The sequence below is a fragment of the Sorex araneus genome, chromosome 2 (assembly GCF_027595985.1).
Source record: "Sorex araneus isolate mSorAra2 chromosome 2, mSorAra2.pri, whole genome shotgun sequence".
Classification (NCBI taxonomy): Eukaryota; Metazoa; Chordata; class Mammalia; order Eulipotyphla; family Soricidae; genus Sorex; species Sorex araneus.
This window is the reverse complement of record NC_073303.1, coordinates 27331796-27354053: the sequence shown is the minus strand read 5'-3', so window position 1 is coordinate 27354053 and position 22258 is coordinate 27331796. Positions and strand designations below refer to the sequence as shown.

At 66.4% G+C, this 22258-nt stretch overlaps 2 protein-coding genes across 2 annotated transcripts; one reads left to right on the top strand and one right to left on the bottom strand.

Moving 5' to 3' along the window:
- Positions 1–913: 913 nt before the first annotated feature.
- On the bottom strand, positions 914–5409 carry BAK1 (BCL2 antagonist/killer 1). Its single transcript, XM_055126800.1, has 6 exons — positions 5277–5409; positions 4090–4177; positions 3566–3698; positions 3342–3485; positions 2215–2395; positions 914–2100 (listed from the first exon to the last, which is right to left on the bottom strand). Exons 2-6 carry the CDS (start codon positions 4151–4153, stop codon positions 1996–1998), a joined length of 627 nt encoding a protein of 208 aa, XP_054982775.1. The 5' UTR covers positions 4154–4177; positions 5277–5409; the 3' UTR covers positions 914–1995.
- A 1753-nt stretch (positions 5410–7162) lies between these two features.
- On the top strand, positions 7163–10658 carry LOC129401582 (gametogenetin-binding protein 1-like). The gene is made up of 7 exons (XM_055124261.1): positions 7163–7229; positions 7510–7607; positions 7785–7879; positions 8289–8436; positions 9512–9642; positions 10243–10380; positions 10537–10658. Exons 1-7 carry the CDS (start codon positions 7213–7215, stop codon positions 10585–10587), a joined length of 678 nt encoding a protein of 225 aa, XP_054980236.1. The 5' UTR covers positions 7163–7212; the 3' UTR covers positions 10588–10658.
- Positions 10659–22258: the final 11600 nt, after the last annotated feature.

The window sequence follows — 22258 nt, the reverse complement described above, 5'->3', positions numbered from 1 at the left end:
GGTCCCGCGGGCACCGCCGCAGCGGCGCCTCCCCAGCCCCGGCTCCGCCCTGAAGCGCAGGAGGGGCGTGGCTTCTGGTCACGCCCACAAGCGGGCGCGACGCAGCGCCTGCCATCTTGGATGCGGGCAGCCCGCCCGTCTCCGTGCGCCTGCGCGCGGAGGGGAGCGGCGAGGGGTCCGGCCCGGGTGGCAGGGCCAACGGCCGCTCGCCCTCCCCTTCCCGGACCGGGAGCGGCAGTTGCGGGCGGGCACCACGCCCGGCGCCCGCGGCCGCCAGACCGGGAGGGGCGGCGGGGATGATAAAGTCTCAGCTTCATGAAGCCGCGTGTGCGGGCTGTTCCCCAAGCGTCGGGCGGGGGGCTTGCGGCGGACTCGCGGGGGGCCCTGGGGCCAGGCATCACCCCCCTCCCCCCAGATGGCCAGGCGTGGGCGCGACCCCCACCCCCCCGGGGCGGGACGAGCAGCCCGCGTCCTTTAGGACCCGCGGGCGCTGGTGGAAGGACGTCAGAGCCCGGGGTGGCCAGGACTGCAAGGACTGCAGGTTTGGGAACATTTGAACGCCCCCATACTTGTTATTTTTATCACCCCTGCCTGCATCCCCATAGGGACTCCCTTGCGGCACAAAGGAGCATGAAAAGCCCTGCGCGCCGGCTGCCAAGGAGAGCGGGGACGCGGTGTCCCGGGCAGCCGCGTGCGGGATGAAGGGCTGTGGGGGGCCCGCGGTGACCGGTGGGGGTCTCCCCAGCTGGCCCGCACTCGGGAGCTGCAGGCCGAGAACGCGCTTGAGTCCCTCCCGGTGCTGGAGCCTCACTGGCCTGCAGCATCTGCCCAACGGGAGGCCCGTCTGGTGATGCCAGGAGAGGCCGGTCCACCGCCCCACCCCTTGGTCAGCAGAGGCTACAGACATGCCCAGTGGAAGTGGGGGCACTGCATTTTATTGTGAGACAAACTCGGATGGCAGAGGTAGCAGCGGGCTGCCTCCGCGACACTCCCCCGACCCCCACATTTGGCTTCATCGAGAACCTCTCTCCCCTTCGATGTGCAAGATTCACGAGGCCCCCCGCCCCCGCCCCTGCGGGCGGGGAGGGGTGGTCAGAGCTCAAGTATTCACAGTCCCCCCCCACTACACCCCCAGATTACACTGTGCCCAGACCACGAGCAGGGAGCCCCGCCCGGGGTTCCTAGTGGCAGGAGAGCCCCCCTCTCCCTCGGGAACCCCAAGGCAGTGCTCTCCTCTCCTTTCCCTGACAGGTACCCACCCACTTAACACTTGGGCCAGGAAGGGGGGTTAGCACCCGGCTCAGTCAGGCCCTGCCCTCCTCACCTGGGCAGGTGGGTGGGTTGGAGCAAGTGGCCATGGGGCGGGCAGGCAGGGTAGGGGTGACCAAAGTCTTGTGGGGGCGAGCATGGAGGGCCCTGACAGTCATTCAGGCACCCCCACAGCCCGGGCCACAATCCCTGAGAGTCCAACTGCCGAGGCAGTCACGGGGTGGGGGGTGGGGAGCTGGCAGGCCCTCAGCCCCCACGCCAGCCTGTCCTACTACTCCCAGGGGGCACGACGGGGCACCAGCCGTGAGCTGAAGCCCTGCCCGTCCAGGAGAGCCGCAGGTATCCCGGCTCGGCAGAGAGTGGGCATGGGGGTACGCTCCCCCCCCCGGGCATGATAAAAAGCGAAAACGGTAAAAACGTAGTCTTGGGGAGAAAGGGGCTCACCCACGCTCAAGCCCCGAGTACCCTCCTCCAGCAGACAGGACTGGCACCAAGGGTACCCTGGCACGATGGGACGCACTAGCACCATGCAATGTTGGGGGCCTGCAGCCAGGGCAGGGCGCTCCCGAGCTCGAATGCCCACCTGCTAAAGCTTCTGTAGTCTCGAGGGAGGGACCCCTGCAGGGGAGGGGCGGGGGGGGGGGAGGCTTGGCTGAAGTCCAGGCAGGAGTGGGGGGGGGTCTCAGTAACGGACTCCCCCGAGGGCCCCTGAGGTGGGGGGAGTGGTCAGGACTTGAAGAATCTTCGTACCACGAACTGGCCCAGCAGGACCACGGCCAGCACGAGGAGGACGTTGCGGATGGGGCCGTTGCCCAGGTCCAGGGCTGCGACCTGCGGGGCAGACGCGGAGGGGTAAGGACAGCAGAAGGCGTGGGGCGGTGCGGGCCAGTCTGGCCAGGCGCCCGCGCCCCCCCCCCCCAACCCCCCGCCCTCCCCGGCACTCACCCAGCCACCCCTCTGCGCGATCCAGCGGGCGATGTAGTTTTGCAGCATGAAGTCGGCCACGAAGCGGGTCACCTGGCCCAGGAAGCCCCTCAGCCCGCGGCGGTACACGTGCAGGGCCAGGCGGTAGCCGAAGCTCAGGAGCGCCACCACGCGGCCCCAGTTGATGCCGCTCTCAAACAGGCTGTGGGCAGAGCACCCCTGGGTCACCACGGAGCCCCGGGGCCCACCCCACAGCGCCCCCCACCACCACCCCCGCCCCAGTCTGGCCCTTCTCAGCCGGAAGGCAAGTGGCTTGTGAGTCAGGTGCAGAGGCCGGCCCGGCCCGCCTGTGACAGGGGTGCAGCCGGCGGGCGCCAGGCAGAGGGCAGGGACGGAGGGGCGCGGCAGCGGGGACATTACCTGCGGGCCGTGCTGCTGGCCTGGCAGCCCGAGGGGCAGCAGAGAGAGAAGGACAGAGAGGGGGTTAGGTGGGGGCGGGGGGCCGGCGAGGTGGGAGCATGTCCGGGGGAGCCCTGGTTCTCAGCCCGACCCCTCCTCCAGTCCCCACCCACCCCTGCTTCTGCGAGGCCCGACCTCGAGGCCACCCCCAGCCCCTGGGAGCGGGGACGCCCTTCTCAGCAGACGTCCCGTTTCCCACAGATAAGGAGGGGGGGCGGGACGGCCTCCAAGTGCCTCCGAGAGACAAGGCTGAGATTGGAGGGTTGACGGGGGCAGCTGGAGGGACCCCTGGGAGCCACTGCCAGGCCCTCGGGGGAGGCAGCGCCGTTTGGGGCGGGGGTGTGGCTTTAGGTTAGAAGGACAGCACAGGGGGCAGGGGGCGAGCCTTGCACGTGGCCGACCGGGTTCCACACGGTGCCCTGAGCGTCCCCGGGAGTCAGCCCTGAGAGCCGCCTGGGGTGGCCCCAGAGCAGGACAGAAGGACAGCCGTGTCCACAGCCGGGACGGTGGGCTCTGGAGACACCCCGAGACAGACTTCCTCTGTCACCCGGCCGCCTCCTCCCGAGCACTGTGACTCAAGTCTCAGTCTGAGAGACAAGGTGTCTGGAACCCCGAGACGGGACCCAGCCCCCGGGGGTCCCCCCGGGTGGACAGGGCAGCCGGCCCCCGGCACCCTTCGGCCCGGCTACCTTTTCGCGATCTTGATGAAATACTCGAAGGCGTTCTCCCACGTGGGCTGCAGCTGCTCGAGCATGGCCTGGAACTCGGCGTCATAGCGCCGGTTGATATCGTCCCCGATGATGGCCAGCTGCCGGCCCACCTGCCCCATGGTGCTGGGGGAGGGCAGGGGGTGAGCAGTGCGGCCCCGCCCCGCCCACCCCGCCTCCCTGCAGTGGCCCCGGGGTCCCCGCACCTGCTCGGCTCCAGGGGCAGGGCATCCATCTCCGGGTCGGGGGGCACGGCCGCGCCCTCGGCCTGCTCCTGCTGGTGGCGGTGGTACACATAGCTGAGGAACACCTCCTCCGTGTCCCGGGCCACCTGCTCCTCTGTGGACACAAGCCAGAGTGGACGGAGGGGAAACTGAGGCAGTGCTCGAAGTGAGCCACCAGGGTCAGGTCCCGGGCGCTCAGGCCCCGCTGGGCCCCCGAGGTGGATCCCCTGTGTCCCAGGGCCCCCGCCCCGTGGCTGGGGGAAGGCGGGTCAGGTGTGAGCCCTGAACCCCACCGCACTGCGGGCAGCCGCCACCACTTCCTTATTCTCCGGCCGCGGCAGGGAGGGCACCGCACCACGCTTCCTCCTCCTCCTCCTCGCCCGATGGCGCCAGGCCACCCTGCCGGCTCCCGGGCCCCCTCCCGCCCCGGGCCCAACCTCCACTGCACCCGGGTCCGAGCCCTCAGGGCTAGTCCCCTGTCCAGGGGGCGACTCCCCGCTTCCTACCTGAGGCGGAGGACTGCTCCCCGCAGTCCTGCTCGGGGGGGCCTGGGCCTGGCCCCGATGCCATGTCTCCGCTGGTGGCAGCGTTGGTCTGCGGGCACGGGGGAGCAAGGGCAGAGATGGGGACACACAGGCTGCCCCGGGGGGGGGGGGAGCTGCTCCCAGCCAAGCCCTGAGCCCTCGTGCCATCCTGGGTCACAGGGCACCTTCCCGGCCGGAGGCCGGCCCTGCGCCCAGCACCTCCCCGGCCCCGCTCTGAGCTGGGGTGCTCTCGGCCCCTGCACCCGCCCGGCACTCGCCCCGCCCTGCTCCCCTGGGCCCCGCCATGGACCCCACAAGAGGCACGGGAGGCTGCAGGGCGCGGGGGTCCTACACCATGGCACCGCCCACCCGCGCCCCCAGCCCGGGGCTCCTGCCAGGCCCCGTCTCCAGGCTGGATCTCAGGGGCCTCCCTTTCGTCCCTGTGTGGACCCCACCCCCCGCGCCCCACCTGTCCCCGTCCTGACCCCGCGGCACCGGCTTTCCTCTGGCCAGCCCCGGCGGCGGCGGGTCCACGGAGGACTGTTTCCTGGATGTGAGCTGTTTCACTTTCAGTTTGCACCCCTTCATTTCCCCTGCACCCCGACACCGCCTCCGCCAGCTCCGCCGTGGGGGGGCCATGGGAACGGGGTGGGTGGGTGTGGGTGCTGCCTTCTCAGCCGGAGTCACAGGAGCTGTCCGCAGGCAGGGGTGGAGGGAGGGGCCCGCCCGCCGGGGTGCGCTGTTGGGGGGCGCCTTCACAGCCGCCCCTGTCCCCAGCAGGGGGCTCCGCAGTGCCGGCCAGTCCCAGGACAGCCTGACCAGGAGGATGCTGACCCCCGCCCCACCCGCGCTCAGCGCTGGGGGCGGCTGCAACTGCCCCCTCGCCCCGCGCCCGGCCATCCCCGCCTCCCCGGGAGGCCTGACCTCTGGGAGGGGGCGTCTCTGCGCCCCACCCGTCGGAGATGCCGACCTTGCCGCTGACCTCCGCCCCCCGCCCGGACGGCCCGGCCCCATCCCGGCCCCATCCCGGCCCCATCCCCGGCCCCATCCCGGCCCGGCCCGGCGGCCGCGGGGCGCGGGGCGCAGGGCGCGGGGCGGCAGGCCGCGGGCGGGCCGGGGGTGGGTGGGCCCGCGCCGCGGGCGCCCTGCACGGCGGGACCCCCACTCACCTGCCCGGCGGCCGAGCGCGGGAGCGGAGCGGACAGGCCCGCGGCCCAGCCTGTCCCCGCCGCAATCCGCTCCCTCTAGAGGAAGTCGCGGCGCGGCAGCCGGATGCTCCGGCCCGGCCCGCCTGCCCCCGCCCCCCGCCGCATCCCGCCCCCGGCGCGGCCCGGCCCTGCTCCCGCTGTCCGGCCGCGATGGCACGGCACGGCTGGGCGCCCTAACCACTGATCCACCTCCCTGGCCCCCAGGACGGCGCTTGCTCTGGGGGGGGGGGCGGAGGAATGCTAGGAGGCCACCCCCAGTGGTACTCAGGGGCCACGCCTGGCTCTGTGCTCAAGGGGTCCCCTATGCAGTGCCAGGGATGAAATTGGGTCCACTGTGGACCAGTCCACTTTTCCCCTGCATTGTCTCTCCAGCCCCAGGAGCTGAGGCGTGGGACTCGCCACTGTGTGTGTTCATGTGCTTGAGCGGCCACTGTCGCTAGGACGCCTCTCCATAACCTGCCTTGGTATTCAGCGACAGTTGCGCCCATTTCACAGATGAACCAGCAGAGTCAGCAGCCCAAGAGAACTGTCCCAAGGCACCAGGCTGGGCTTATGATCAGTGCCGTGGGGGATAAAGCAAATCAAGATCCGACAGGCAGAGCTGGAGCGATAGCACAGCGGGTGAGGCATTTGCCTCGCACATGGCCAACCAGGGTTCGATACCCGGTATCCCATAGGGTCCCCCAAGCACCGCCAGGAGTAATTCCTGAGCACAGAGCCAGGAGTAACCCCTGAGCATCGCTGAGTATGACCCAAAAAGCAAAAAACAAAAAAAAAATCTGACAGGGGGGCTGGAGCGATAGCACAGTGGGGTAGGGTGTTTGCCTTGCATGCGGCCGACCCAGGTTCGATCCCCAGCATCCCATATGGTCCCCTGAGCACCGCCAGGGGTAATTCCTGAGTACAGAGCCAGGAGTAACCCCTGTGCATCGCCAAGTGTGACCCAAAAAGCAAAAAAAAAAAAATTTGACAGGCATGGTGGTCTTAGGGTGAACCCCCTCCCCCACCCCACCCATAAGGTGGGCAAAAGAGGGGGGCCTGTGTCCCCTCGAGGGGACGGGCGCTGGTCCCCTGTTCAGTCAATGTTAGAGGGGCCCAAGCCGGGAAGAGGTGCCTGTAAGCCCTGTCCCCAGAGACTGTCCCCTCCCCACCCCAGCCCCTGCCAGGCGCACCAGCCCCCCGGCCTGCCCCCCCCTCCTCACGCCTCCTCCCCCCTCCCCCCTCCGTGACCTTTGCCTTAGAATCTCTAGAAGTTTCCAACTGGAGGCTTTCGTTGGAAAATCTGTTCTTCAACAGTTGGTCCGGCGGGGTGGGGGGGGCCAGTGCTGGCCGGGGATGGAGGCCCTGGGCCTCGGCCCTTGATCCCCTCCTCGGGGCCTCCTCCATGTTCTGCTTTTTCCGCAGCCTGGTGGGCAGCAAGAGGCGCCCGGAGAGCTCTGACGAGGTGCTGTGGGGGGCCCGGGGCTGCGGCCCCGAGGGGCAGGACCAGCCAGGCCTGGGGATGGAGGGCCGGGGGGGCCGGGGGGACGGCGACGCCCGCGCCCCCACCCCACCGTGGGCCCAGGGGCTCCCCGTGACATCTGCCCTGCCCTGGGAGGGCCAGAAGGGACTGGTCAGCCTGTCTGAGGAGAGAAAATGGAGGGAGAGGGAGGAGGAGGACGGCGACGAAGAGGAGGAGGAGGAAGAGGAGGAGGAAGAGGAAGAAGAAGAAGGGGAAGAGGAGGAAGAGGAAGAAGAAGAGGAAGAGGAAGGGGAGGAAGAGGACGAGGATGAGGAGGAGGAAGAAGAGGAAGAGGAGGAAGAAGAGGAGGAGGAGGAGGAGGAAGAGGAGGAAGAGGAGGAGGAGGAGGAGGAAGAGGAGGAGGAGGAGGAGGCAGCAGGAGGGCCCGCCAGGGCCATGGGGACAGCAGACAGGTAGGGCTGTGTCCAGGGTACTCGGGTGAAGACGGAGCCAGAACGGGGTGCTGGGGTCACGGGGGGTGTGGGGGGAGCAGCCCCCAGGAGGGGCAGGAGGGGTCGGGGACAGGGAAGGGGAACCCGGGGGAGTGGTGGGCGGCAGAGACAAGGGCCCCCACAGGTGAGGGCTGGGGAGGGGTGAGCCCTCCGGGCCCCAAGCCAGGGTCCGTGGCAGGCGCCCAGGAGGGTATAGGAGGCGGGGGCATGTGCTGGGCCAGCTGACCCCGCTCTGGCACAGGGCCCCCGGCACCCAGGCCCTGCGGCAGGCCCGAGCAGCCCCCAAGAGTGAGCCCGAGGCCTCCGGCAGGGAGCGGCAGCTGGAGCACACCGGGGCTGGTGCGTGCGGGCCCCGAGTGGCGTGCGGGTGGGGGTGTGGGCGGGCGTGGGCCTCAGTCTCCCCACCTGCACCATGGGCGGACAGCGCCCTCGGAGCGCAGGGTGGGGCTGGAGGGGCCGCCATGGGTACCCCGCCCCTCCCTGAGCCTGTGTGCCCGCACCTGCTCCCCGTCGCAGGAGACCCCAGGCCAGCCTCCTCCACGGTGGGCGCAGCCGCCTGGAACCACCTTCTCGACTTGTACAAGCAGCTGCAGAAGTCGGCCATGGCCAAGGTCTGGGGGTGAGGGGGGGACAGGACTGTGGCTTGGGCCCCTGGAACCCGCCTTGTTTGTCAATGTGGGGGCTACACGTGGTGACACTCGGGGGACCCCCGTGGGGCCGGGGACAGAGGCCTCGCAGTGCTCTGCCACCCTGTCACCTCCTTCTCTCTAGTCCGCTTCTTTGTTTTGGGGGGCGGTGCTCGAGGCCCACTCCTGGCACAGTGCTCGGGGCCCACTCGGTGGGCCGGTGGAGGGGGGGACCGAGCAGGCCTCCTGGTGCCAAGCTCATGCTCCAGCCCTCTGCCTCCAGCCACTCCACCCAGGAGCAACCTGCACACCCCCCCCCATGTTCCCTCGTGCTCCCCGTCACCCAGGGTGGGTTGCAGGGCGGCCCCTCACTTCCCGGCCGGGCCTGCCTCAGTTCCTGCAGGAAAGCCTGGCCGGGAAGGAGAAAGAGGAGGAGGGGGAAGAGAAGAAAGACGAGGCAGGCGCGGCCGAGCTCTCCGCCCCGGGAGCCAGCAGCTTCCAGTCACAGCCGCAAGCGAGTTTTCGGTCGACGGAGCCGGCGGGTGCGTGGGGTCCCGGGACCCTTCCCCGCGGGGCGCCCCGGGCCAACGGCCGACGGCTGCGGCGCCGCGTCTCACCGGCAGGTGGCAGCAGAGGCCCTGCGCGGGCCGGGGCGGGCGCCCCGTGGGGCTGAGTCGGGGGCGGTCACTTGGCCCCTCTCGGGAGGACAGCGGGGTGCGGGGTCGTGGCCGCGGCTGGGGGTCACCCTTCCCGGGCCCAGATGGTGGCCCCGTGCTGCCTCGTGCGCTGCTGCCTCTCCTCCCGCCGCAGCGCGGGGGCCCAGCCCGCCAAGGGCCTGCGGCAGGGGGGTCCCGTCCCACAGCGGCGCTGCGGGGGGCGAGGGTCCTGCTGCCGCCGGCCCCGGGAGCCGCCCCGGTGGTCGGCCTGGGCCTGTGCGCAGGGCCGGCCCCTGCGGGAGCAGCGCCGCCCGGCTGTCTCCGGGCGGTGGGAGCCCGGGCTCCCCGTGGGGGCAGCGCCCGCAGCACGGACCGCATCGTGGACTGCATCGTGGACCGCGTCCCGGACCACGTCCCGGGCCCTGTGTTTCGGGGACGCGCTCGGCTGTGCTCAAGGCTTCCTCCTGGCCCTGTGCTCAGGATCACTCCTGGCCAGGCTCAGGGGACCATATGGGGTGCTGGGGATCGAATCCGGGGCCGCCACGTGCAAGGCAAGAAAGAGCCTTGCTATATAGCTCCAGCCCCTTCTAAGCCGTTTTCATAAAGTTATCTCCACTCTGAGAAATGGGTCTTCTTGTCCCCACTGAACCATGTGGAAATTCCGACTCAGAGAGGCAGTTACTTATCCAAGGTCACACAGCTACCAAGTGACAGAGTCGGTGGGGGGCGGTCAAACCCAGGTCATTTGGGGCTTTAAAGCTCTGTGCTCTAGAGTGCTCTCCTGAGAAGCACCCCCAGGGGAAGTGACGTTTTGTGGAGCGGCAGGGGTGGGGGGTTCTGGCATGTGGGGTCTGACTGACTCTGGGAAAGGAGGGAGAAAGGGCTATGGCTGGGCGGCGGGGGGCTCCTCCGAGGTGCCCTGACCGTCCCTCGAGCCTGAATGTCTGTGCCTGACTTGCAGGTTTCATGACATCGGAGCTAAAGAAGCTTCTGGAAGCTCAAGGGAAGTCCGGCCTCTGGGAGACAGCCAGCCAGGAGGGCGAGGAGCAGCTGGCCTGGCCGGAGAGCTGCCTGGCGGGGCCGTCAGAGATGGTGCGTGGCCAGGGTGCTCCCGAGGGGCGGGGTAGTGGGCGCTGACCCTGCGTGCACAAGCACCCACCCCCCGTCTCTCACCCCTGACCGGAAGTGCCCATGCCCCTTGGCTAGTCTTGGCCCCGGCGTCCGCTTGCTGTGTGGCCCCAGGCTGCTCTCCAGCCCTCTCTGGGCTCCCTCTGTCAGGGTGGCATCAGGCTCTCCTGCCAGCTGGAGCCCGCGCAGTGGCACTCTTGTTCCGTTTTCTCTGCTGCCCGCTCTGATGGGCGCGTGCTTGCGGGGAGCTGGGACACAGCTCCCCTTTCCTGACCTGTGGGGGCCACGGGGTGGGATTGAGAGATGGACGGGAGCTGCCAGGGACCCCAGGAAAGGCAGGGGACTCCCCAACCCCACGAGCACCCTCACTTTTGCACCCTGACCCTCGGGAGCTGCTCTTGCCTCTCCCGGGAGCCCCAGGGATCCCCAGGCCCTTCTGGGGGGTGGCGGGGCTGGGGGCGCATTCGGGACAGAGGGACCCCTGGAGAACCTCCCTCCCGTGGGTGTCCTCTGACCCACGCTTCCCTTCCCTGCACCCCGCTTTCTCCTCCGCGGGGTCTCCAGGCTGCCAGGGAGGGGCGCTGCCCCCCGGTCTTCCAGGGGCGCTGGCGGGCGCGAGAGCAGGGGCCGCGGAGGGCACCGAGGTACCTTTCCCCACTGGAGGGGCCCCACGGCTACCCGGCAGGGGCGCTGGGCACAGAGGTGAGGCAGCCGAGGGCCGCCAAGGACCCCCAAGGCCCTGGATTTCGGAGAGGGAGGCGGTGGGGGGAGAAGCGGCTCAGCCAGCTGTGCGGTGGGGGGGGTGGCCAGGGGTCTTGTCGGGTATCGAGGCCGCTTCCTCTTCCGTCCCGCCCCCAGCCCGTGCTCCCGGAGGAGATGGAAGAGCAGGGGCCCTGGGCCGCCAAGTGAGGCGGAGAGCTCGGAGCCACCCGGGGGCGCTCTCCCGGCACCCCAGGGACCCCGTGTCTGCAGACTCGGTGTGTGGCGCCTAATAAAATCCCTTTGACCTGGACTTCCTGTGTGTGACCCCCCCCTTCACGACTGGCATCAGCACCCGGGCCGGGCACCTGAGGGCTGCCCCCGCCCGCCTCTCAGGCAGCGCCCAGCACCGTCCCTCTGGTCCCAGGCCAGGCCGCAGCCCGGCGGGATCCGGGAATTCTCGGGCAGGAAGTTCCTGCCCTGCCCGGGCACAGGGACAAAGCCAGGAAGGCGGGCGGGGACCCGGGCAGGTGACCGCGGGTCCGAGGGTTGGTGGAGGACAAGCTTGGCTCCAGGGGCCCCACGGCTCAGGGAGGCTGGGCAGGGGAGGCCAGGGGCCTCGAGGGCCGGCGGGACCCAGCCCCCAGAGCCGAGGGGCCCGAGCTGGGGTCACGCTTCCTGCCCCCTGAAGGGAGTGCTCGCAGCGGCCCCTGCTTGGACGCCAGGCGGTGCTGTTTGCCAGGTCATCGCAGCTGCCCTGCCCTGGGGGCCAGGCACTGAGCCATTGTGAGCCGGACAATGTGTGGGACACCCTGTGGGAAGAGGGCGTGAGAGGAATTCGGGCTGTGGCTGGAAGAGTGAAGATGGGGGCACGTGAGAGGGTGGGGAGAGGGTGTGAGTGCGGGCGTTAGCGGTGTGTGAGGGTGAGGGTGAGGGGGTGTCAGTGAGTGGGTACGAGTGCGGGCGTGAGTGGGTATGAGAATACGAGTGAGGAAAGATGTGAGTGGGCGTGTGAGACAGAGTGAGGGTGAGGGCTGTGTGTGAGGGAGGGGTGTGAGTGTGAGTGAAGGGTGTGTGAGTGACGGGTGTAAGAGGTGGAGGGTGTGAGGTGTCTGTGAGGGTGAGTGGGTGTGTGTGAGGGTGAGTGGGTGTGTGTGAGGGTGAGTGGGTGTGTGTGAGTGAGGAGGCTGTGTAGGAGTGAGGGTGTGAGACGTGTGTGAGGATGTGAGGTGTGTACGAAGGTGCAAGGGGCGTGTGTGTGAGGTGTATGAGTGAGGATGTGGAGGGTGTATGAATGAGGGTGTGAGGAGTGTGTGAAGTGTATGTGAGGGGGTGTGAAGGTTGTGTGAGGGTGTGTCAGGTGTGAGGGAGTATGAGTGTGAATGAGGGTATGAGTTGTGTTGGTGTAAGGGCTGTGAGTGAGGGGGTGTGAGTGAGGGGGTGAGAATAAGAGATGTGTGTGAGGGTGTGAGGGGTGTGTGTGAGGATATGAGGGAATGTATGTGAGGGGGGATGGGGTGTGTGTGAGGGTGTGAGGGAGTGTGTGTGAAGGTGTGAGGGGGTGTGTGTGAAGGGGTGATGGGGTGTATGTGAGGGTATGAGGGTGTGCGTGTGAGGGTGTGAGGGAGTGTGTGAGGGTGTGAGGAAGTGTGTGTGAAGGTTTGAGGGTGTGTGTGAGGGGGTGACGGGGTGTGTGTGAGCGTGTGAGGGTGTGTGAGGATGTGAGGGATGTGTGTGTGAGGGGATGACGAGGTGTGTGAGGATGTGAGGGAGTGTGTGTGAGGGTGTGTGTGTGAGGGTGTGACGGGGTGTGTGAGGGTGTGTGTGTGAGGGGGTGACAGGGTGTGTGTGAGGGGGTGTGAGGAGGGGTGTGAGGGTATGAGGGGGTGTGTGTGAGGGGGTGTCTGAGGGGGTGTGAGGGTGTGTGTGTGAGGGTGTAAGGGTGTGGGTGAGAATGTGAGGGAGTGTGTGTGAGGGGGTGACGGGATATGTGTGAGGGTGTAAGGGGTGTGTGTGAGAATGTGAGGGAGTGTGTGTGAGTGTGTGAGGGGGTGTGTGTGAGGGTGTGAGGGGCGTGTATGCTCCTGAGGCCATCCCTGGAGCATTTGAGTCAGAGCCCAGCGCCTCAGTTTGTGCAGGGCCAGGCCGGGGCGGGAAACTGCTGCTTGGCTCAGCTGTGGGGGGGAGTCCCTGCCCGGCCGAGGGCTCAGGACCCGGAGGTCTCTATGGGGCATCCCTGCCAGGAACCGGTGACTCAGCCTGTGCTCTGGGCCCGGGGACGGCCCATCTGGAGACCCCTGAGTCAGCCAGGAATCTGCCTTGTGACCTATGACTCACCTGCGCCCTGCTTCCTCCCGGGCTGGGCGGGGACCCTGCAGGTCAGGCTGGACCCCTGGACCCGCTCCTGGGCCTTGCCTCCCCCTGGGGCTTCTGACTGGTCAGCGGGGCCCCCCGAGCTGGTCACCCCCTTCCTGTCTCTCGCCCTTCTGTGAGGCTCGGGGCACGGGGCGTCCTCTGAAGCTGGACGCTGGGCGGTTCGGGGCCGAGGCTGGAAGGGGAGCGGGTGGTCTGTGAGCCCCGAGAGAACCCGGGCCCAGCCTGGGTGAGGTGAGGAAGGCCAGTGGCTCAGCCGGGCCAGCGGCGGGAAGCCCTGTGGGCAGTGCAGGGGCTGGGCGCAGGCCTCCCTCCGGGGGAGCCCGAGAGCTCTGGAAGGTTCCGGGGGACAGAGACTACAGATGCCCGCGTGGCACACCTGGGGCCGGGCAGACGTCGGGCCAGTCCGTTGGGTGCCCAGCGCTGAAGGACACGCAGCTGCTCCCTTTGGCCCTGGGCGTGGCGGGCCGGCTGCAGCGCCCTGTGCAGGCCGGGTCCCTCCGGGGGCCCTGGCCAGGGCAGACGCCTCAGTGCAGGCACGTGTTGCTGAGTCTGGGGGCTGCTCGGCTCCTCGCTCCTGCCCCGTGTTCCCCATCTCCGCTGCTCCCTGGGGGTCCCGGGCTCCCCCCCACCCCACCCCTGCCTCTCCCCCTCTCTGATGGGTGGAGGCAGCCCCTGGAGCTCTCCTGCAGGGACTTTGGGGTGGCGGGCCCAGGGGTGCTCGGGGCTGGGGGCCTCGCCCGCTGGGCCCCGTTCGGGGTGGGCGTCTCCCTGGCCCCTCCATGGGGAACGAGAGGAAGGGGTGGGGTGGGCTGAGGCACAGGGAGGTGGACCCGGGGACAGTCCTGCCTGCCTGGGGAGGCCGTGGAGGCCCCCAGCAGGCCAGGGCTCTGACACCGGGGTGCCGAGAGGCGCCCAGCCCCTGACTTCTTTTCCGGAGAGCAGGAGAGAGAGCAGGAGGGGCCAGAGGTCCAGCTCGGACTCAGACGGGCCTGCAGGACGGCAGCTGGGCTCCCCAACCCCACCGAACCTCAGTTTCTCTCTCTGTGAAGTGGGCACAGGCAGGACGCGACCGAGCCTGTGCAAACATTCGCCCCTCCCCTCTCTGTCTCCCCTCAGTGTGGGGGCTGAGGCAGGGCCAGGAGTGACGGGGCCAGGGAGGGGCTGGCGCTGGGGGATGGGAGGCAGTTTTGACAGAGGGGACGGGAAGGGGGTCTCAGAGGAGGTTTCACGTAAGCAGCTACGCGCAGGGCCTGCGGGGTGGAGAGCGAGAGTGAGGCCCGCCGGGCTCACCCTGACCCCACACAGTCCCCTGAGCCCCTCAGGGGTGAGCCAGGTGTGGTCCCCCATGCTCCCCCCAGAAACCAGAATTGGTCAGAACTGAGGGGCAGGAATGGGACCCGGAGAGGCTCAGCCCCCCCTGTCTGGCTTTGGGGGTTCATTCCACCCGAGGGGAGTGGCATGGTCCCGACTCTTGGCTGCCCGGGGGAAATGCGAGACGTGACGGGGAGGGGCGGGAGGCAGGAGGACATGGGGGTGGAGTCTAGGGGGACCCGGCCCCACTGCTGCAATTATCAGGGAAAGGTACCGTGGAGGGTCACTGGGGGTCCACCCCCAGGTCAGTGCCTCGGTGCAGGGCTCAGCCAGCCCCACCCGGCCCTGGGCGTGGAATTGGGAGAGGGTCTATGATAGCCCACTCAGGTGGCCAGGTCACGTGGGTGACCACCGAGGGGCAGGGTGGTCGCTGGCACTGGCAGAGCCACAGCATGTACGGGGGGGGGGGCTGCACCAGGGGACAGCAGAAGTCCCCTGAGCAAGAGGCAGCTCCACTTGGGGGTCTGGAGAAGGGAGCCAGGAGTTCCCACAGGAAGCAATCCAGAGCTGCCTGGAGGAGGCGTCCTGCCTGATTTGGCTCTGAGGCAGGAGTTGACAGAGAAAGGGCCCCCCTCCCCCGGCTTCACGCAGCGCCTGTGCTGCCCCCCACTCTCAGCCCCAGTCCCACCCCCTGACCCCCACGCTGCATCTTCACTCCCCTCCCCATCCTGGGCCACTCAGAGCTGCAGTTTGCCCCCGTCGCTCTACAGTGCCCCCTTCTGGGCCCACTGCCGCAGCCTGGGGGCGCCTGGCGCAGGCCAAGGAGACGCTGGACATGGGCTGAAGGAGCAGGGGGACAGGCGGGGCCAGGGGGCAGCGAGCGGGCGTAGGGCGGTGGGAGCTGAGGAGGGGCGGGGCCGGGCGCAGCAGCGGGCAGTGGGCGGAGCTGCTGCTGTCCCTGAGTGCACAGTGGGGGACTGGCCAGGACGGCGGTGGGCGGACACTCGGCCACTACCTGCAGGAACTTGCTCCCAGACCCCCGCACGGAGCCATCTCCAGCCACGGGGCCAGGGGAGGGGCGGCGGGCGGCCACGCCTGGAGTCGGATCCCAGCCGCCCACGCGCGCGTGTACCGGCTCCAGCACCGCGCAACCCCGGCGTGACACCCCCTGCAACAACAGCAAGAGAGAAGAGAAGGGCGGGGATCAGATCGTCCCATGTTATTATTCTTTGATTTGGGGGCCACACCCAGCAGTGCTCAGGGGATCACTCCCTGCAGTGCTCGAGGGACCAGGCAGTGCCGAGCTTAACCCGGGGCTCCAACCTGCAGAGTGGCACACTCAGCCCGTGGAGACGACCCCAGGTCAGGGGAGAAACATTTAAAACAAGCGAAGGGGCTGGAGAGATGGTGCAGAGGGCTGCCACTGGCCTTGCACTAGGCTGACCCGGGTTCGATGCCTGCCGTGGGGGTGAGATACTCTCGGTAGCTTGCCGGGCTTTCTGAGAAGGGCAGAGGAATCAAACCCGGGTCCCCTGAGCATCACCAGAAGCTATCCCAGACTCAGAGCCCCTCCCCTGGCCCCGTGGCTGGAGATGGCTCCGTGCGGGGGTCTGGGAGCAAGTTCCTGCAGGTAGTGGCCGAGTGTCCGCCCACCGCCGTCCTGGCCAGTCCCCCACTGTGCACTCAGGGACAGCAGCAGCTCCGCCCACTGCCCGCTGCTGCGCCCGGCCCCGCCCCTCCTCAGCTCCCACCGCCCTACGCCCGCTCGCTGCCCCCTGGCCCCGCCTGTCCCCCTGCTCCTTCAGCCCATGTCCAGCGTCTCCTTGGCCTGCACCAGGCCTCCGCAGGCTGCGGCAGTGGGCCCAGAAGGGGGCGCTGTAGAGCGACAGGGGCAAACTGCTATCCCTGAGCACCGCCAGTGTGGCCCCCAAACTACAATAAATAAATAAAGCAAGTAGAAAGGCTCTGGAAAGATTCACTGTCAGCGTCATCCCGTTGCTCATCAATTTGCTCGAGCGGGCACCAGTAACGTCTCCATCGTGAGACTTGTTGTTACTGCTTTTGGCATATCGAATATGCCATGGGGAGCTTGCCAGGCTCTGCCGTGGGGGCGAGATACTCTCAGTAGCTTGCCGGGCTTTCTGAGAAGGGCAGAGGAATCAAACCCGGGTCGGCCGCATGCAAAGCAAACACCCTACCCACTGCGCCATCGCTCCAGCCTTCTGGAAAGATTAAAGGGAGTAACAAATGTTTCCTGTTCAGAAGAAGTAACCTGAGACGGTGGAGCGACAGTACAGCAGGTGGGGCATTTGCTTTGCATGTGGCCAACCTAGGTTTGATTCCAGCAATCCTATATGGTCCCCCGAGCACTGCCAGGAGTGATTCCTGAGTTCCTGAGTGCAGAGCCAGGAGTAAGCCCTGAGCATCGCCAGGGTTACAAAAAAGCAAAAAAAAAAAAAAAAAAAAAAGGAATCTGGGCCAGCCCTGTACCAGGTGAAGGCCCCCCCGCTGGACAGTCGCTCCGGCCCGAGCCCTGGAGAACTTTGATTGTTTCACGCGTTCCTGTGCCCCCCGCGTCCCCGCTGGGCCATCCAGGAGTTCAGGCACTGCTGCCCACTGGTTGCTGCCGCGTGCCCAGGGCCCACGTGTTGCTGAAGCCCAACAGAAGTGAAGAGATGAATGAACGAATGGTTGGATGGATGAAGAGAGAAGCAGGAGCCCGAGGCTGGACGGGAGCAGCGGGCAGCCTGGCCCCTGTGAGGCCCCTGCGAGGGTTGTTAGGTGGGGGCTGGTGGCAGGGCCCTGGCACCTCCCCCCTGGGTCTGCGCAGGGCCCTGCTCTGCCGGCTGGGCCCGCTGCCCCCAGCCTGGACACAGTGTCCTTTCCCCTCCGATAAGCTGGCCCTCCAGGGCAGCGGGCACATCGTGACCTGCTCCTCGGGGAGGCCCCGCGGGCCGGCTGCCGCCCTGCCCAGAGGCCCGCAGAGGGACACGGGCGTCCTCCCGAGACCGCCAGCACATGTGCCTCCGCGTACTCAGCAACGCTCTCCCGAGAGCCTGGGGCGGAGGGCAGCGAACAAGCCCCCGCCCGTGGGACTAGCAGGCAGAGCGGGAGACCGTCTCCCCAGATGCTGTCCTGAGCTGACTGGGCCCTGGGCGGCGATGGTGCAAGAGTAGGCAGCAGGGCACTGACCTCAGGACGCCCACTGGGGACTTCAGGCTTCGTCGTTTGGGGGCCGATGCCCAGGGGTCACTCCTGGCTGGCTGTTCGGGGCATCAGGTGGTGGAGGGGGCTGGGCCCTGGGGCTCGCACATCATAGCACACCCTTGGCTGCCAAGCGGCCCTTTCCCGCCTGGACCCTGGGCTTCGGTTTGCTTTGTTTTTGTTTGGGGGCCACACCTGGAGACTCTCAGGGGTTACTCCCGGCTCTGCACCATCAGTCCTGGCAGTGCTCAGGGGACCGTATGGGATGCCGGGGATGGACCCCAGGTTGGATGTGTGCAAGGCAAGCCCTACCCGCTGTGCTTTCTCTCCAGCCCCACGTGAGCTGTTGAGCCCCTCGGCCTGACCTTTGCGGCCCAGAAGCTGGTGGCGGTGGCCCTTGTCGCCGTGGGGGTGTCGGCACTCACCCTGGTTGTGGTGCTGGCATCTCGCTCAGGTGGCAGCCGTGGGGACGGGACTCTGGGCCTCACACGTGCCCGTGGGGTCTGGCTGTCGTGCCTCCAGCTCCTCTCCCCTGAGCCCCCCGCCAGGACCACAGTCGCCCCTGCTCTCCCTTTGCTCTCTGATCTACCAGGGGCCTGCCTCAACTTCCTCATTGTGTCTCTAGAATCCAGTCCCAGGCAGAGTTTGCTGGTAGCATAGAGTCTCAGAGGGAACAGAGACATTCCTGCCATTGTCCCCATGCAGGGCTCACACACACACACACATTCCACACACACACACACACACACACACACACGCACGCACACACATATACACATGCACAAACACATACATGCAAACACATATACACATGCATGCACAGATACGCACAAGCACACATGCACACACGCACAAGCCACATGCACATACATACATGCACACACGCACACACGTACACACATACAAGTAAACATGTGCACACATTCACACAAAGCACTCATACATCTACAAGCACACATGTGCACACAATACATACACGCACGCAGATATGCACAGAACACATGCATGCACAGAAATGCACACAAGCACACATGTTCACACGTGTAAGCACACGTGTTCACACGTGTGTGCACACATGCACACACGCGTGCACACACTCACATGCAAACAAGTGGGTCTCAGGGCCTGTGGTCCCCTGGTCTGTGCTGTCAAGAGACTAGACAAAGTAGAGACCAATGCCAGGGCCATGCTCAGAGCTTGGGGGTCCCAGTCTTCTAATCATTGTGATTCTGTCTTGGGGCCACATCTGGCAGTGCTCAGGGGTTATTTCTAGCTTTGTGTTTAGAAATGATTCCTGGAGGTGCTCAGGGGACAGTGTGGTGCTGGGGATTCGAACCAGGCGCGCAAGGCAAGCACTTTACCTCCTGTTCTATCCCCCTGGGCCCCAGTCTGAATCTTTAGGGGGTGTCCCCAGGGCCTGCAGAATTCTTGCGAGGTCTCCATTAGCACAGAAACAGGCCAGTTCTGAGATGTCACCTGTGATTGTTTTTCGGGGTGTGTGGGGGGAGCCTGTGTTCAACCCTTGAGCCATCTGCCCTACCCAGTGACAGTTTCTTTGGTTGTGTCTTTGTTGTTGTTGCTGTTTTTTAATTTTTTGGCCACACCCGGTGGTGCTCAGGGGCTGTTAGTCCTGGTTGTGCACTCAGAGATCACTCCTGGTGGGGGACCATGTCGGGTTCGGGACCAAGCCCAGAGCGGCACAGGCAACTGCCCTACCCACTCTGCTACCTCTCTGGCCCCTGCAGGTGGTTTTAAGACTTGGCCTCGGCATCTGGTGGGATTCCCCTGGGGCAGTGGCGTCCTTTTCCTCGCCCTGAGTCTGGGAAGGCCAGGACAGTCCCGTGAGGTGCAAGGGCATGAGGGGGCTGTGGTCATCATCACCATCTTTCTGCCTCACAGGACCCCGGCAGGGGGATGTCCTGATGCGCAGCAGCCGGGGATTAAGCTCCAGACCACACGGGGGCCTCGAGACGTTTCCTGGGCTGCTCTCGGACCGGCCAGCCTCGGAGCTGTCCGAGTAGGCAGTGTGCGGGGAGGCTGGGGCTCAGGGCCAGGGCCAGGGCTCACGGGTGTGGGGCTGGCGGGTCTGTGAAAGGTCAGAGGTCAGAAGGGCAGCCCGACACAGGGAGCCTGAGGCTGCGCCCACCCACCAGCCTGGAAGCAGCCCCGCCCTCATGGGAGGGCTCAGCCTCTGTCCCGTCCCTTTCAGAGGACAGGACCCCCCCACTCCGCCAGCCTCTCAGGGCACCCATGGTGGTGCCCAAAGCCCCCCCCCCCCCCCCCGCAGGCAGGCCATGACGCTCTCAGCCCCTCCTGTTGTCTTGTGTGTTTTTTTTTTTCCTTTTTGGGTCACACCTGGCGACGCACAGGGGTTACTCCTGGCTCAGGAATTACTCCTGGCGATGCTCAGGGGACCATATGGGATGCTGGGAATTGAACCCCAGGAGGCTGCGTGCAAGGCAAACGCCCTACCCCCTGTGCTATCGCTCCAGCCCCCTTGTGTGTTGTTTTTGTTTTTGTTTTTGTTTTTTTGGGGAGGACACCCAACTGTGCTCAGGGCTTACTGGGATCGAACCCAGGCCAGTGCGCACAAAACAAACATTCTGCCCACTGGACGATTGCTCCAGCCCCGACCTGCCTGGTTTTTTTTTTTTTTTATTTATTTTATAAAGTAGTTCACAATATTTGATTACATTAAATATTCAAATGCCAATCCCACCACCATGTTTCGGGTGTTCCCATCCTGAACCCCAATCGCTGCCCCAAAGCAGAACCGAAATAAAATAATATTTCCCTCGCAGGTTGGTTGCCTCCTGCTGGGAACCCCATCAAATGTGGTGCAGTACTCTTTTTTTTTTTTCTTTTTGGGTCACACCCGGCGATGCAGGAGTTACTCCTGGCTCTGCACTCAGGAATTACTCCTGGCGGTGCTCAGGGGACCATATGGGATGCTGGGAATCGAACCCGGGTCGGTCATGTGCAAGGCATACGCCCTACCCGCTGTGCTATCGCTCCAGCCCCAATGGCACGGTACTCTTGGACTGTGGGTCTGGACTGTCCTGTGAAGAGCCGCGTGGCCCCGGGGAAGGTTCACTTGTGGTGAAGCTTGTCCCGAGCGTGCGGAAAGTAGCCGTGAGCACGGCGGCGGCGGAGCTCTGGAGGCTTTTGACTGCCAGGTCCCCTGGGGTGGAGAGGGGTCTCACCCCGCCCCCCCTGGGGCTCCCGGGGTGAAAAGCCTGGCTCGGGGCCCAGCTGCACGGGTATCTCCCTGAATTCTTGACCCTTAAACCTTTGAGGAAACGGGATTGGAGAGATGAGTAGTGAGGGTCTTGCCATGCATGTGGCCGACCCCAGTTACAATCCGGGCCATCAGCTACGGTCCCTTGAGCACCACGAGGGGTCACTTCTGAGCACAGAGCCAGGACTCACCCCCGAGCTCAGCTGGGTGTGGGCCAACGCTCCCCTCCCCCCCACTCTTCCCAACTCAAGCAAAATTAGGTGGTTGTTGGTTGCACTGAGAGTTGGCTTGGGGCTGCAGAGGGAGCTCAGACAGCCAGGGGCTTGTGTACAGCCGTCCCGGGCACTACATAGGGTCCCCGAGCCCCGCCGAGAGTGATCCCTGGGCGCAGAGACAGGAGTGAGCCCTGAGCCCCTCGGATTCGCCCCTGCTCTCCCTCCCCCCTCCTCCAGACACCCCGGATGGCTAACCGCACGGTGAGGCCACGCAGAGCAGTGCCCTGAGCCACTGTCCCTAGCGACCCTTCCTGGGCCCAGCCCCGACGTGGCTGCCTGGGCCTGAGGACGCTGGTGGGGTTCACGGGAAGAGTGGACAGTATCCGACGACTCTGCTGTATGGGTCACCTGCTGTCGCCAGGCTGGCATGGCTACCCGATGCCTGGGTCTGGCTCCCCCTGTGACAGCAGGGTGGGCTGTGTGCAAGCAGGTCAGGCAGCCCCCTCTCCTGTGCTCAGGGTGCTCTGTCTGTCTGCTCGGGGCCACACAAGGCACTGCTCAGAACTTAGTCCTGGCTCTGCATTTAGGAACCACTCCTGGCGGTGCAAAGGGGACCATATGGGATGCCAGGACTCGAACCCGGGTCAGCTTCGTGCAAGGCAAGCGCCCTCCCTGCTAGACTGTGGCTCCGGCCCCTGCCCCCAGCTTTACCCTGGTCCCTGCCCTCAAATAGGTCCTGGTCTGCCGGGAACAGCTACGGGGCCCTGGGAGGGAGCCTCTGTGGGGGCGTGAAACCGTGAGAGAGCCAGGGCGCCCGTCCCTGCCAGGCCCAGCGTGGGCACGACGGGAACCTCCCAGAGGGCTCCCAGAATTGCCAGGGCTGCTTCTGCACTGTCCCCCTGCACCCAGGGAAACCAAGGCCGGAGGAATGTCGGCCGTTCAAGAGAAAGGCAGGACGCGGCCTCCTGGAGAGCGGGTGAGCTGCTCCCACGACTTTTCTTTCTTTTTTTTTTTTTTTTGTTTGTTTTTGGGTCACTCCTGGCTCTGCACTCAGGAATTACTCCTGGCGGTGCTCAGGGGACCATACGGGATGCTGGGATTTGAACCCGGGTCGGCCTCGTGCAAGGCAAATGCCCTACCCGCTGTGCTATCGCTCCAGCCCCTCCCACGACTTTTCTGTCTTGCTTTCTCCGGTCACACCCGCCTCCTGGTCTGCACCCAGGGAGCACTCCCGCTGGGCTCGGGGGACCATCAGGGACGCTGGAGATTGAACCCGGGTTGGCCACGTGCAAGGCAAGTGCCCTCCCCGCTGGGCTCTCACTCCAGCCCATCAACGTGACATTTTAGGGAGGGTCCATCCACGCTGAGCCTGGACAGATGCCCAGAGGCTGGGGAGCTGCAGCGTCCGGGGAACTGCCTGGGCACCTCACCCCAGAGCCACGGCGACAGCATCCCGCTCCCGGGGCATCGAGGGGAGAAAGGAGCGAGGCCGAGCCTGGCCATCACTCCCCGCCACTCCGCCCGCGGCCGCAGTGGG